At 46.4% G+C, this 16,331-nt stretch overlaps 3 protein-coding genes across 3 annotated transcripts in view; 2 read left to right on the top strand and 1 right to left on the bottom strand.

Annotated features, from left to right (window-relative positions):
• Positions 1-2,925, top strand: part of LOC144697554 (uncharacterized) — a 33,843-nt gene extending 30,918 nt beyond the window's left edge. Inside the window, 1 exon segment of the mRNA XM_078569602.1 lies at positions 757-2,925. Coding sequence (XP_078425728.1) covers positions 757-1,748 — 992 coding nt within the window. The 3' untranslated portion in view covers positions 1,749-2,925.
• LOC144697988 (uncharacterized) overlaps positions 1-16,331 on the top strand; it is a 298,820-nt gene that overhangs the window by 220,162 nt on the left and 62,327 nt on the right. The window lies entirely within an intron of this gene.
• The window catches only part of LOC144697558 (uncharacterized), a 69,393-nt gene that overhangs the window by 22,847 nt on the left and 30,215 nt on the right, over positions 1-16,331 (bottom strand). The window lies entirely within an intron of this gene.

Genomic DNA, 16,331 nt, shown 5'->3' on the forward strand with positions numbered 1-16,331 from the left:
GGGTGACACACATGGGTCTGGTCACATTGGCTGCAACCCTCTCATCGTGGTCTTGTCCGTGCCTGGGTGTCCCCGATGAGGGAATGTGCAGTGTCCACCAGTACGCTTGATACCTCCCACAGCCGGTGGGCACCTCAGGGTACAGAGTGCCTCATAGACACTGGAAAAAACATTGTGATTTAGTTAGGAAGGTTCCCTTTGCTTTTGTTGGGAATTATTTGCTGATTTGGGCTTCTTTCAGTATGATTGGACCATATGTTTGGGGAAAGAATGTCCAAAAGAAACTCGCATTGTCTGTTTTGAATTTCTATCCTGTACTTGCCATGATGGTTTTTGTAAACTCCTTTTACAGGGTTTCAAGAGGGAGATCATTTACACACAGGAAACTCAAACCAAACATCACATCAAGATCTGACAGAGTCACTCCATTCATCAGGACCTGAATATCATGGATCTTTGACTGTGGAAGAGGAAATGTTCGTCTGTTCTGTCTGTGGGAAAAGATTTCAAACATCAGTGTGACTGGAAAAGCACCGAAGCACAGACACACCCGAATCAGAGTGTTCCAGTGAACTGACTGTGGAAAGAGCTTTAACCAGTTACACAACCTGAAGAATCATTGCACCATTCAGAGCGGGGAGAAAGCAGACATTTGTTCTGTGTGTGGATGAGGCTCCAACTGATCATCAAACCTGGAGAGACAGAGGGACACAGGCACCATGGAGAAACCGTGGAAATGTGGGGACTGTGGGAAAGGATTCAATCGTCCATCCCGACTGGAAAACCATCGACGCAGTCACACTGGGGAAAGGCCGTTCACCTGCTCCGAGTGTGGGAAGGGATTCACTCAGTTATCCAACCTGCAGACACACCAACAGATACACACCGAAGAGAGACCATTCACCTGCTCCGAGTGTGGAAAGGGATTCAATCGGTTATCCCACGTGCTGACACACCAGCGAGTTCACACTGGAGAGAGACCAATCACCTGCTCCAAGTGTGGGAAGGGATTCACTCAGTCATCAAACCTGTTGACACACCAGCGAGTTCACACAGGGGAAAGACCATTCACCTGCTCCAATTGTGGGAAGGGATTTACTCAGTTATCCACCCTGCTGAAACACCAGCGAGTTCACACTGGAGAGAGACCATTCACCTGCTCTAAGTGTGGGAAGGGATTCACTCAGTCATCAAATTTGCTGACACACCAGCAAGTTCACACCGGAGAGAGGCATTTCATCTGCACAGTATGTGGGAAAGGATTCACTGTGTCCTCTGACCTGCTGAAGCACCAGCGAGTTCACACTGAGGAGAGGCCATTCAGCTGTACTTCCTGTGGAAAGAGATTCAGATCTTCTTTCAACTTCAAAGTACACCAGCGAGTTCACACTGGGGAGAGGCCCTTCACCTGCTCCGAGTGTGGGAAGGGATTCATTAAGTCATCCAACCTACTGACACACCAGCGAGTTCACACTGGGGAGAGGCCATTCACCTGCTCCGAATGTGGGAGGAAATTTACTCAATCATCCAACCTGCTGACACACCAGCGAATTCACACTGAGGAGAGACCGTTCCACTGTACTTCCTGTGGAAAGAGATTCAGGTCTTCATTCCACCTTAGTGAACACCAACGAATTCACACAGGAGAGAGGCCATTCACCTGCTCTGCGTGTGGGAAGGGATTCACTCAGTCATCCAACCTGCTGAGACACCAGCGAGTTCACACTGGGGAGAGGCCGTTCATCTGATCCAAGTGCAGGAAGGGATTCACTTGGTCATCCCACCTGCTCAGACACCAGTGAATTCACAAGTGACTGCAGGGGTTGGATTCTGTTGTTGCTGCTGTTAATCACATCCAGGGCTGAACCATATTCCTTCTGACAGTTGTGTTTTGGTTCTGCTGATGTTAATAATCCCTGTAACAGGTCTGAAGTTTAATATTCTGGACCTATAGCTGATTGTGTTCTCGGGGCTGCAGTGTCCCTTTAAGAACCGCTGTCTCTGACTTTTCCCCATAATTCAGGAACTCTCGTCAGAAATTAGTCTACAACAAAATTCTGATCTTTTACTTCAATCCCAAATTGATCTTTGGCACGAACTCTACAATTCAGTATCTGAGAGGTTTTGATCGAGCGAATAGAGAGAGAGTGGGGAAGAGCATAACTAGAGACCATAAATATTGGATAGTCACCAAGAAATCAAATCGAGAATTCAGAAGAAACTTCTTTACCCAAAGGGTGTTGAGAAAGTGGAACTTGCTACCACTGGGAGTGGTTAAAGTGAATCGTAAAGCTTTTGTTTAGTTGAAAAGAGTGCAATACATGGATGTGTTCATTTATTTGTGCAAAGGACAGGGCCCTGTGTGTAAATATATGTAGTTTCTAGCATGTGTAAGTGAGCCACAGTGTGAAACTGACTGATAATCTTAAATTGGTTGTTCTGTAATTCTCAGCACAGTCAGGATTGTTGAGTAGGTGTTGTATAATCGTGGAATGACATCTAATATTATTTAAGAGGAAGCTAGGCAAGCACAAGAGAAGGGAATAGATGGTTCCAATGATACATTTTGATGAGGAATGATAGGTGGAGGCTCTGATGGAGCTTAAAGACCAGCATGGACTGGCTGGGCCGAATGGCCTCTTTCTGTGTCATGTATCAGATGTAATTACACTCCTGAAGGGTCTGGTCCTAATTTTTAGACTATCCCACCTATTCCTAGACTGCCTAAGCAGTGGAAATAATTTCTATTTACCCTCTGTTCCCCTTAATATGCTCGATTCGGCTTTTACTGTCATGTTAATCACATCCAGAACTGAACCATGTTCATTCTGACAGTTGGGGTTTATTTCTCCTGATGTTAATAATCCCTGTAACTGGGCTGGAGTTTAACATCTTGATGTCTGTTAAATAAATCAGCTTTGTTTCAAGCACACAGTATGTCGAGTCCTTGATTTCTCCAGGATAAGAGGAGACTAATTGCTGTCCTGTTACCGACTGCTCCATTTTTGGATCTTTTCACCTTTCTCACTCTAGGTTCTTTCAGTTCTCATACCACTGGTTATCCTCATGGACAACTCCCAGCTCCCCACATGTCCCAGAGAGCCTCTTTTCACCTTGGGATCCAGAGAAGTATCGGTATTAAAAACAGAAAATGTTGGAAGTAATAACCCAAAATTTTCCAAGTCCAAGTTGATTTTGTCCTGGATTATTGGCTCCAACCTTTCCCCACCACTGATGTGAAGCTGATTGTCCTGGAATTGCTGTGTTTTTGAACAGGGGCGTAACATTTACAATCCGTCAGTCCTTTGACATCACTACTATATAAGGAGGATTGGAAGATTGTGACCAGAGCCTCCACAAGTTCCATCTGAAGGATGCTGTCTCTGACAGTGCAGCAGTCCCTCAATGTCACCCTGGAGTGTCAGCCTAGATAATGTGCTCAGGTTTATTAATATTTCCTCTTGTTATGGATGTGGGTCATTAAGAAACAAAGGACTCTTATGATGTCATCCAGTCCCAGTGCGATGATGTCATCCAGTCCCAGTGCGATGATGTCATGGAGACTATTCAATACCAGCGGAACCTTAGTGGTGAAAACAGTTTTGTTCGAGGTGGCAGCAAGTCCATTATTTCAGCAAATGGAGTGAATGGGAAAGAAAATGAGACAACTCATGAACATCAGGAATAGTGTTGTGAATTATGAAGGTGAACAATGTGTACAGTATACATGCCCCGTCCCGACACGCGGCCCCCGTCTCCCGACACGGTGCCCCTATCTTTAAGTCCTACCAGTTTGGTTGATAGATCACCGACCTGAAACATTCACGTTGGTTCCCTCTCCACAGAATCTGTTTGAACTGCTGAGTGTTTCCAACGTTTTCTGTTTTGAGGTCGGATTTCCAGCATCGACTGTATCTTGTTTCAGGGTCACAGTGGATCATTTTTCTCTGAATTATCGTTCCCTGTTTAAAGGTGAAGAAGGGACTTTTAAAGAATGAGACAATAACTGTCCCCCTATTCGACATGAAACTAAACTCATTGTTAATTGCTCCTCAGTAACAATTGTAAACACAAAGCTTCCAGCCGGGATTGAACCGGGGACTTTCTCATGTAAAGTAAACGTGATAATCAGTGAACTAGGGAAATGAGTGTGAATCCCCCCTGGACAGAGGGGAACTGACATAGAAACTAGGAGCAGGAGGAGGCCATTCGGCCCTTTGAGCCTGCTCCACCATTCATTATGATCATGGCTGATCATCCAACTCAATAGCCTGCTCCCGCTTTCTCCCCACACCCTTTGATCCCTTTTGCCCCAAGAGCTATTTCTAACCCCTTGAAAACATACAATGTTTTGGCCTCAACTACTTTCTGTGGTAACGAACTCCACAGGCTCACCACTCTCTGGGTGAAGAAATTTCTCCTCATCTCAGTCCTAAATGGTCTACCCCATATCCTCGGACTGTGACCCCTGGTTCTGGACTCCCCCAGCATTGGGAACATCCTTCCTGCAAGTGCCCTGTCTAGTCCTGTTAGAATTTTATAGGTTTCCATGAGATCCCCCCTCATTCTTCTGAACTCCAGCAAATATAATCCTAACAGACTCAATCTCTCCTCATATGTCAGTCTCGCCATCCCAGGAATCAGTGAGGTAAACCTTTGCTGCACTCCCTCTATAGCAAGTACATCCTTCCTCAGATGAGGAGACCAAAACTGCACACAATATTCCAGGTGTGGTCTCACCAAGGCCTTGTACAATTGCAGCAAGACATCCCTGTTCTCGAATCCTCTGGCTATGATGGCCAACATACCATTTGCCTTCTTTACCGCCTGCTGCACCTGCATGCTTACCTTCGGCGACTGGTGTACAAGGACACCCAGGTCTCGTTGCACATTCCCCTCTCTCAATTTAGAGCCATTCAGATAATTATCTGCCTTCCTGTTTTTGGATAACCAAAATGGATAACCTCACATTTATCCACATTATATTGCATCTGCCATACATTTGCCCACTCACTCAGCTTGTCCAAATCACAATGAAGCATCTCTGCATCCTCCTCACAGCTCACCCTCCCACCCAGCTTTGTGTCATCTGCAAATTTGGAGATATTGCATTTAATTCCCTCATCTAAATCATTCGTATATATTGTGAATAACTGGGGTCCCAGCACCAATCCCTGCAGTACCCCACTAGTCACAGCCTGCCATTCGGAAAAAGACCCGTTTATTCCTACTCTTTGTTTCCTGTCTGCCAACCAGTTTTCTATCCATCTCAATGCACCATCCCCAATCCCATGCGCTTTAATTTTACACGCCAATCTCTTATGTGGGACTTTGTTGAAAGCCTTCTGAAAGTCCAAATAAACCACATCCACTGGCTCCCCCTCATCAACTCTACTCGTTACATCTTCGAAAAATTCCAGTCGATTTGTCAAGCATGATTTCCCTTTCGTAAATCCATGCTGACTCTGTCCGATTCTGCCACTGTTTTCCACGTGTTCAGCTATTAAATCTTTTATAATGGACTCTAGAATTTTCCCCACTACTGACGTCAGGCTGACTGGTCTATAATTCCCTGTTTTCTCTGCCTCCCTTTTTAAATCCATCTCTAGCTCTAATTCCCAAACAGAAAATGCTGCCAAGAATCAGCAAGTCAGGCTGAGTCTGTGGCCGCTCTCACCATCTGAAACCGTCACAATGCCCGGCTGATTGACGGCAGCTCTGGACCAATAGGAAGAGGGGGTGGGAAAGGAGGACCGAATGGGAACGGCTGGTCCTCAACCAATCGGAGTGAATGAGGGGCGGGACCGGGCTGGGAGTGAAGCATGCGCAGTGTGAGTAATGGAGACGGAGAGATGCTTCTTCTCGGACCCGTAATCGGTAAGGAAGAGAATAGTTGGGCGGAGGGAGCGATCGATTGGGCGCGTGGGTGGAGCGGATTGGTAAACTTGTTGTCCAATCAGAAAACCCCAAAACTGAACTTTGCGGTCGCCCGCTTGCACGGAGCGGGGGCCGCAACCCCCAAAGATAAAAACAAAAAGTTACTGCGGATGCTGGAAATCCAAAACAAAAACAGAATTACCTGGAAAAACTCAGCAGGTCTGGCAGCATCGGCGGAGAAGAAGAGTTGACGTTTCGGGTCCACATGACCCTTCAGCAGAACTGAGTATAGTTGGGAGAGGGGTGAAATATAAGCTGGTTTAAGGTGGGGGCGGGGGGAGAGAAGTTGGGGGGTGGGTGGTTGTAGGGACAAGCAAACAGTGATAGGAGCAGATAATCAAAAGATGTCACAGACAAAAGGATCAAAGAGGTGTTGAAGGTGGTGATATTATCTAAGAAAAGTGCTAATTAAGAATGGCTGGCAGGACACTCAAGGTACAGCTCTAGTGGGGGTGGGGTGGAAAGACTGACAGAGTATTGGTTGTAGATTTAAAAATAATGGAAATAGGTGGGAAAAGAAGAATCTATATACGTTATTGAAAAAAAAAGGGAGGGGGAAGAAACGGGGTGGGGATGGGGGGGTGGAGTTTAAGATCTAAAGTTGTTGAATTCAATATTCAGCCCGGAAAGCTGTAAAGTGCCTAGTCGGAACATGAGGTGCTGTTCCTCCAGTTTGCGTTGGGCTTCACTGGAACAATGCAGCAAGCCAAGGACAGACATGTGGGCAAGAGAGCAGGGTGGAGTGTTAAAATGGCAAGCGACAGGGAGGTTTGGGTCTTTCTTGCGGACAGACCGCAGGTGTTCTGCAAAGCGGTCGCCCAGTTTGCGTTTGGTCTCTCCAATGTAGAGGAGACCGCATTGGGAGCAACGAATGCAGTAGACTAAGTTAGGGGAAATGCAAGTGAAATGCTGCTTCACTTGAAAGGAGTGTTTGGGCCCTTGGACGGTGAGGAGAGAGGAAGTGAAGGGGCAGGTGTTGCATCTTCTGCGTGGGCATGGGGAGGTGCCATAGGTGGGGATTGAGGAGTAGGGGGTGATGGAGGAGTGGACCAGGGTGTCCCGGAGGGAACAATCCCTACGGAATGCCGCCAGGGGGGGTGAAGGGAAGATGTGTTTGGTGTTGGCATCATGCTGGAGTTGGCGGAAATGGTGGAGGATGATTCTTTGAATACGGAGGCTGGTGGGGTGATAAGTGAGGACAAGGGGGACCCTATCATGTTTCTGGGAGGGAGGAGAAGGCGTGAGGGCGGATGCGCAGGAGATGGGCCGGACACGGTTGAGGGTCCTGTCAACGACCGTGGGTGGAAAACCTCGGTTAAGGAAGAAGGAGGACATGTCAAAGGAGCTGTTTTTGAAGGTAGTGTCATCAGAACAGATGCGACGGATGCCCCAGAGATCGGGCCCCATTATCGGCCGCCATCTTTATTGGGGGCAGTGCTTTGAATGATTGGGAGGAGCTTGTTTCCCATTGTTCAGAATGGAGACAATTTGTTCATCAAGTTGCAATACCCTTTGAGTCCCAATGTCTTATTGATGAGGCAGAGCGGCGACAGAGAAAGAAAGAAAAGGAAGCAAATCCTGCTTCCCGAATCCTGCTACCTCGTGGCACGTCCTGCCCCCTATGTCCAAAGGTCTCTGGTTCTTTTCAGTCCTATGAAGACCCAGGGCAGAAACCTGCGCCCCTGAGGAGATGTCATCCTGTCTTTGTGTTTCTGTGGGTTCTTTCTCACTCCCTTTTTCCTGTTTTAAATCAATTTCACAGGGGATTAGAAGGGGAGGATTTGCAGTCGGAAAACTCAAACCAAACATCACAACAGGATCTGATAAGAGTCACCCAAATTATTGAGATCTGAATATCATCGGTTTATGAACATGGAAGGAAAAAGCACTGTTCACAGTGGGGAGAAACCGTACACATGTTCTGTGTGTGGACGAGGCTTCAGCCGATCATCAGACCCATCAAAATATAAATGCAGTCAAAATGGGGAGAAGCCATGGAAATGTGCAGATTGTAGGAAGTGATTCACTGGAACAGTTCAGCTGGAAACTCATTGGGGCAGTCACACCAGGAAGAGGCTGTTCACCTGCTCAGAGTGTGGGAAGGGATTCATTAATTCATCCAATCTGCTGAGGCACCAGAGAGCTCACACAAGTGAGAGACCGTTCACTTGCTCCAAGTGTGGGAAAGGATTCACTCAGCCATCCAGATTGGTGATGCACCAGCGGGTTCACACTGGGGAAGAGCCGTTCACCTGCTCCAAGTGTGGGAGGGGATTCACTGACTCATCCAACCTGCTGGTGCACCAGCCTGCCCACACTGATGAGAGACTGTTCAGGTGCTCTCACTGTGGGACTGGGTTCAGGCGTTTATCTGAACTCACCATACACCAGCACACTCACACAGGGGAGAGGCCATTCACCTGTATGGAGTGTGGGAAGGGATTCACTCAGTTATCCAGCCTGCTGAGACATGAACAAACTCACACTGAGGGGAGGCCATTCAGCTGCTCCGAGTGTAGGAAAAGATTCACCCATTCAAACAACTTTGTGAGACACCAGTGAGTTCACACTGGGGAGAACTTGTTCAGCTGCTCTGAGTGTGGGAAGAGATTTAATCAGTCATCCCACCTACAGACACATCAACGAATTCACACTGATGAGAGACCTTTTAAATGCCCAGTGCGCAGGAAGTGCTTTAAAAGTTCCGGGGAACTGATGTCCCATCAACTTGTTCACACTGACGAGAGACCTTTCAGGTGCTCTCACTGTGGAACTGGGTTCAGGCGATCATCTCAACTCATTCTACACCAGCGAACTCACACTGGGGAGAGGCCATTCACCTGCCCTGAGTGTGGGAAGGGATTCACTCAGTCATCCCATCTGCTGACACACAAGCACACTCACACAGGGGAGAGGCACTTCACCTGCACCACGTGCGGGAAGGGATTCACTGAGTCATCCCACCTGCTGACGCCCCAGCGAGTTCACACTGGGGAGAGACTGTTCACCTACTCCGAGTGTGGGAAGGGATTCACTCAAGTCAGCTAACCTGCTGAAACACCAGCGAGTTCATATGTAACTACAGCGATCGGATTTTGCTGTTCATCACATCCAGGACTGAGCCATGGGTCTCTTTCTGCTGATGTTAATAAACTCCAGCCCTGTCATTCAGGTTATTATTCTGAATAAAAATTAAATTAATCAGCTTTGTGTTAAACGAATATCTCAAACACAAGTTAGTTCCTTTGAAGGGCTGTCCCTCTCCTTCAAATCTGCCATCATCGCACCCTCTTCAATAAAACTAACACTTAACCCCAATGTCCATGAAAACTATCTCCCCATCTCTCTCCACCCTTTCCTCTCCCAAATTCTTGTCACCTCCCAAATCCATGCCCATCTTTCCTGGAACTCCAAATTTCAATCCCCTGCTAGAGTATCGAAACAGCTCTTCTCAAAGTCACAAATTACATCCGATGTGAAAGTGACAAAGGTAAACTCTCCCCCACAGTCCTTCTTGGCCTGTCCACAGTCTTCAACACCATTGACCAAACCATCCCCCTCCAATGCCTCTCCGCTGGTGTCCAGATGGGTGGGACTGCACGCTCCTGATTTCTTTATCGACCTCATTGTAGCCAGAGAATCATCAGCAGGAGCTGTGATTATTTCAGTTACATTTCCACAGACTGACACACTCAGTAAATGATCAGATGTCACTGAACTTTGATATAAAAATGTTCCATTTTCACTCTCACAGTGACTGTATCTTACAGACCAAGTCCTTCTTTCCAGAGTAGCACTTCTGGATAAGATTAACCTGGAAGAGTGAAGACATTCCAGTCCACAACCCAAGCTCATAGAGGTAAAACTTCCTGCTAATTCATGTTAAAATATAGAGCATAGCAGAACAAATTTGTGCGAATGTGTGACAGACTTACTGAAACAGATTCATTACCAAGCATTGGCCAACAGCTCCATTATTGCAGGATGCAGATGGTAGGAGTTGGATATTAGTCATTCTTATTTTGCAATCCCTATGTTAGCAGAAAATCACAAATTTATGCAGGCTCACTCAGTGAGTGATCAGATCTCACTGAACTATGACACAAGCTGTGTTTAACTGAATTACATTGACACAGACTTGCTCACTCAGTAAGTGATCAGATCTCACTGAACTGTGACAAGCAGTGTTTACCTGAGTTACATTTATACAGGCTCACTCGCTCAGTAAGCGATCAGGTCTCACTGAACTATGACACAATCATATCCTAATCACTCTCACACGGACTGTATCTTGCAGAGCAACTTGTTCTGCCTACATCAGCCCTTCTGCACAAGATTGACAGAGAAGACTGTTATTCTCCACACAACAAGATCACGGTGTTACAAACATTTGGAACTTTTTGTTAGAATGTAAACTGGGAGAACAATGGTCTATTGGTCTCTGACAGACATAGAGATAGAGATTGACTGTCAGGATTAACCAACAATTTTTACCACATCACAGAATTGGTATGACGCAGAAGGAAGCCATTTGGCCCATCGTGTCTGCACTGGCTGTCCGAAAGAGAAACTCACCTAGTTCCATTCCCCCACCTTGCCCGGTACATCCTCCCTTTTCAGATAACAGTCTAATTGTTTCCTGAATGCTTCAGTTGAATCTGTCTCTGCCACACTCTCAACCTGTGAATTCCAAGATAAAAACAAAAAACTGCGGATGCTGGAAATCCAAAACAAAAACAGAAATACCTGGAAAAACTCAGCAGGTCTGGCAGCATCGGCAGAGAAGAACAAAGTTGACGTTTTGAGTCCTCATGACCCTTCAACAGAACTAAGTAAAAATAGGAGAGGGGTGAAATATAAGCTGGTTTAAGGGGTGGGGGGGGGCGCTGTTGTAGGGACAAGCAAGCAGTGATAGGAGCAGATAACCAAAAGATGTCACAGACAAAAGAATAAAGAGGTGTTGAAGGTGGTGATATTATCTAAAAGAATGTGCTAATTAAGAATGGATAGCAGGACACGCAAGGTACATATAGCTCTAGTGGGGGTGAGGTGAAATAAGACTAAAAGGGCATAAAAGGTATAGATTTAAAAATAATGGAAATAGGTGGGAAAAGAAAAATCTATATAAATTATTGGAAAAAACAGAAGGGAGGGGGAAGAAACGGAAAGGGGGTGGGGATGGAGGAGGGAGTTCAAGATCTAAAGTTGTTGAACTCAATATTCAGTCCGGAAGGCTGTAAAGTGCCTAGTCGGAAGATGAGGTGCTGTTCCTCCCGTTTGCGTTGAGCTTCACTGGAACAATGCAGCAAGCCAAGGACAGACATGTGGGCAAGAAAGCAGGGTGGAGTGTTAAAATAGCAAGCGACAGGTAGGTCTGGGTCATTCTTGCGGACAGACCGAAGGTGTTCTGCAAAGCGGTCACCCAGTCTGCGTTTGGTCTCTCAATGTAGAGGAAACCGCATTGGGAGCAACGAATGCAGTAGACTAAGTTAGGGGAAATGCAAGTGAAATGCTGCTTCACTTGAAAGGAGTGTTTGGGCCCTTGGATGGCGAGGAGAGAGGAAGTGAAGGGGCAGGTGTTGCATATTTTGCGTATGCATGGGGAGGTGCCGTAGGTGGGGGTTGAGGAGTAGGGGATGATGGAAGAGTGGACCAGGGTGTCACGGAGGGAATGATCCCTATGGAATGCCGCCAGGGGGGGTGAAGGGAAGATGTGTTGTGGTGGTGGCATCATGCTGGAGTTGGCAGAAATGGTGGAGGATGATCCTTTGAATGTGGAGGCTGGTGGGGTGATCAGTGAGGACAAGGGGGACCCTATCATGTTTCTGGGAGGGAGAAGAAGGCGTGAGGGCGGATGGGTGGGAGATGGGCCGGACACGGTTGAGGACCCTGTCAATGACCGTGGGTGGAAACCTCGGTTAAGGAAGAAGGAGGACATGTCAGAGGAGCTGTTTTTGAAGGTAGCATCATCAGAACAGATGCGACAGAGGCGAAGGAACTGAGAGAATGGGATGGAGTTCTTACAGGAAGCGGGGCGTGAGGAGCTGAAGTCGAGGTAGCTGTGGGAATCGGTAGGCTTGTAATGGATATTGATGGACAGTCTATCACCAGAAATTGAGACAGAGAGGTCAAGGAAGGGAAGGGAAGTGTCAGAGATGGACCATGTGAAAATGATGGAGGGGTGGAGATTGGAAGCAAAATTAGTAAATTTTTCCAGGTCCCGACGAGAGCATGAAGCAGCACCGAAGTAATCATCGATGTACCGGAGAAAGAGTTGTGTGAGGGGGCCGGAGTAGGACTGGAACAAGGAATGTTCCACATACCCCATAAAGAGACAGGCATAGCTGGGGCCCATGCGGGTACCCATAGAATTCAAATCTTTAATTGCAATGCTGCATAAGAAGTTTCTCCACATATCACTTTTGCTTCTTTGAATAACTTCTTTAAATCTGTGCCCTCTCATTCTTGATCCTTTCACGAGTGAGAACAGTTTCTCCCTACAGAATCTATCCAGACCTCTCATAATTCTGAATACCTCTATCAAATCTCCCCTGAGCATCTTTTCTCTCACACTACAGTGCTAACTTCTACAATCTATCTTCATAACTCAAGTTTCTCAACCCTGTAAACATTCTCGTAAACCTCGTCTATACCCTCTCCAATGCCTTCACATCCTTCCTAAATTTCAGTGCCGACAACTGTAAGCAATAATCCAGCTGAGGTCTAACTAGTGTCTTATACAAACTCAACATAACCTCTTTGCTCTTGTACTCTGTGCCCCATTCATAAAATCCAGGATACCATCTCGTTTATTAACCATTCTCTCAACCTGCCCTGCCACAATGGCTTAGGCACGTATACACCCAGGTCCCTCTGCATCTGTACTCCCTTTAGAGTTATGCCACCTAATTTATAATGTCTTTTCCTACCACAACTTATCGTCTCACATTTCCCTGGATTTAACTTCAGCTGCCACCTCTCCGCCCATTCCACCTATGTCTATGAACTTTTGAAGTTCTATAATATCCTCGTCACAGTTCATGATGCTTCTGAGTTTTGTATTATCCACAGATTTTGATATGTTGCCTTTACACCAAGGCCTATGTCATTAATATATGTCAGGAAAAGCAAGTGTCCCATTACCAAGCCCTGTGGAACTCCATTACAAACCTTCCTCCAGCGCAAAAAATATCCATTAAACACTGCCTCTGTTTCCCGTTATGCAGCCAATTCCGTAGTCATGTTGCTCCTGTCCCTTTTATTACATGAGCTTTAACTTTTCTCACAAATCTGTTATGCAGTACTTAAACAAACACCTTTTGAAGTCCATGTGCACCATAGCAACAGCATTGCCCTCATGAACCCCGTATGTTACCTCTTCAAGAAACTCCATCAAGTTAGTTAAACATGATTTTCCTTTAAGTAATCCATGCTGGCTTTCCTTAATCAACCTGCATTTGTCCATGAGGTGATTAACTTTGTCCAGAATTATTGTTTCAAGAAGCTTTCCCACCAGCAAAGCTAAACCGACTGGTCTGTAGTTGCTGGGCTTGTCTTTACACCCTTTTTTGATCAAGAGTGTAAAGTTTGCAATCTCCAGTCCTCAGGAATTAACTCTGAGTCTAAGGAAGTCTGAAAAATTATGGCCGGTGCCTCCGCAATTTCAACTCACATCTTGCAGTTTCCTTGGGTGCATCACATCTGGTCCTGGTGACTTAACAACTTTAAGTTATTATTAAGAGGTTATTACCTCCTCTTTTCCACTTTTAAACCCATCAAGTGTCCGAATTACTTCGGATTTTTACCATGGTCTGGGTAGCATCTTTCTTGCTAAAGCAATGTATTCATTTAATACCTCAGCTATGCATCTGCCTCCTTGTGTAAATTCACTTTTTTGCCCCATATCATCCCTAGTCTGAAACGTTGGAGCTCGAACTTGGCCTTTTGTATTCTTCAGTCCCTATGCTAACAGAAACCCTACCCTCAATTCCCCAGATTCAGACAAAGATGAGTGGCCGCCGGATTACCCACAATCCAGTGCGCCTCAGAAACCGCTCTATCTGCCGCGGGCTGTCCGGCTGAATGACGCATGCTCGGAGTCTCCTACTCTCTTTGCTTGAGGTTGGTGCCGGAAGAGAGTAGAGAATGTTCATTGGTTCAGATTCGGCACTGGGGCCGCACTCGGGATTTGTAAACCCCGCCCCCCGAAACTGACCTCTCACTTGACTGCTCACAATGCCCGGCTGATTGACGGCAGCTGCGAACCAATAGGAAGAGGGAGTGGGGGCAGGAGCATCGAGTAGGAGAGGCTGGTCCCCCAACCATTCGGGGTAAACGAGGGACGGGGCTGAGCCCGGTTCTCTCTCATTGGCTGAAACTCTGCATCATTCTGAAAACTGATTTGTCTCAAACTCCAGGAGAAAACTGGACCTTTCTGTTTGTGACTTTAAACAGATGAAACCCTGTGGGTGTGGAGCAGACATTTCAACATTTGTTACTGAAATGTGCGAACATGATGAAACAATGTACACACAATTCAAGGGCTGACTTCAAGGCATAAATTGGCAGACAGGGAAAGTCACCATTAAAACAAGGTGGCTCCCTGGTTTCAATAAATGAACAGGCAGAAGGGACAGGACAGGTTAGAGAGAAGGTTAATGCTGTCATCATTCAGAACATCAGACGGAAACCAAGGCCAGTGAGAGATGGGCCCACCGCAGACAGGTCGAGAAAGACCAGAAGGGAATGGTTACCTTTCTCACGGTCATATAGGTTGTCATTTTGGCTTTCAAAATAACTGTTTTGGAAATGTGGCAGGGCAGAAACCTGATTGGAGAGGTTCAAACCTGGAGTTCAGAGAAAGATGGACACGGATTTGGGAGATTACGAAACGTTTAAGTATTTTTCAAAGGAAAGTGAGGCAGGAAATAGGGTGGCAGCTTGCAAAGATGGAGAAGTGAAGAGTTTGTTATTTTAAGGACAGTGGTAATTATAGAAGATTTAAAGGAGAGCGGGACAGTAACTAAAAAGAGAGAACTGTTGTGAATGTCAGCAAGCATGGGGAAGTTGTGTGGTCAGTAGTTTAGTGGGAATAGGGTCACTGGAGCAGGTGGTGCACACAGAGAGCATGGCGAGTGCATGAGGGGAGACGGGAGAAAAACTCGAGAAAAATATGTGTTCAGGGCTTGGGCAAGTGGGATCTTCAGATGCAGTTTGTCCCGTTGGGCCAGTGGAAGGGAGGGAAGCAGCAGAGGCAGCTGATCGGATTGTCTCAATCTAAGAAACAAAGAAGATCCATGAGCTCCTCGCATTGTTGCTGGAGGTGAGGATGCAAGCAAGTGGGAGAGCCCTTCAAAAGGAACAAACTTGTGTTAAAGATATTAAAAAGACTCAACACACTGTGTTTAACGCAAAGCTGATTTATTTGAATTTTATCCGGAATCTGTAACTGGGCTGGAGTTTATTAACATCAACAGAAACACAATCCAATGAATATGCTTTAGACAGGAATATCTTAAGGAACTAAATTCAGCCCAAGCAGTTACTTGTGAACTTGCTGGTGTCTCAGCAGTTGGGTTGACCGAAGGAATCCTTTCCCACACTCAAAGCAGGTGAACGGCCACCCCTGACTGTGAACTCGCTGGTGTTTCAGTAGGTTGGATGAATCAGCAAATTCCTTTTTACACACAGTACAGTTAAATGGCCTCTCCCCAGTGTGAACTCGCTGGTGTGTCTGCAGATGGGATGACTGAGTAAATCCCTTCCCACACTCAGGGCAGGTGAACGGCCTCTCTCCAGTGTGAGTGCGCCAATGAATTTCCAGCTGGGATGAGTAATTGAATCCCTTCCCACAGTCCCCATATTTCCATGGATTCTCTCCAGTGTGACTGTGGCTGTGATTCGACAGGTCATTTGATCGGCTGAAGTCTCATCCGCACACACAGCACGTGTAAAGTTTCTCCCTGCTGTGAACAAGGCTTTTAACTTCCATGTTCAAAACCCGATGATATTTGGGTTACGATAAAGGAGGTACACCGTCAGATCCTGATGTGATGTTGGGTTTGAGATTCCGGATTGCAAGCCCTGTGAAAATAGTTTAAAACAGACAAAAGCGAGTAAGAGAGGACGCAAAAAACACAAAGGCAGGTTACGAAATTGAGCTGAATGGATCTGGTAATTTTTGGGACTGGCACGAGGAAAAAGTGACAATGAAAGCTTTCAGACCCAATGGATTCACTAATGCCTATTAGGAAACGGAACCCACCGACTGGACAGGGCCTATACAAAACTCCAAAATCTAGGGGAGGAAAGAGAGGGAGATGAGAGAGCCAGTGCGTGAAGGAGAGGGATGTTACACATCTGCAATTCTACCAGAGCTTTGGCAGAATCTCCCA

Source organism: Cetorhinus maximus, chromosome 23, assembly GCF_964194155.1.
Source record: "Cetorhinus maximus chromosome 23, sCetMax3.hap1.1, whole genome shotgun sequence".
Classification (NCBI taxonomy): domain Eukaryota; kingdom Metazoa; phylum Chordata; class Chondrichthyes; order Lamniformes; family Cetorhinidae; genus Cetorhinus; species Cetorhinus maximus.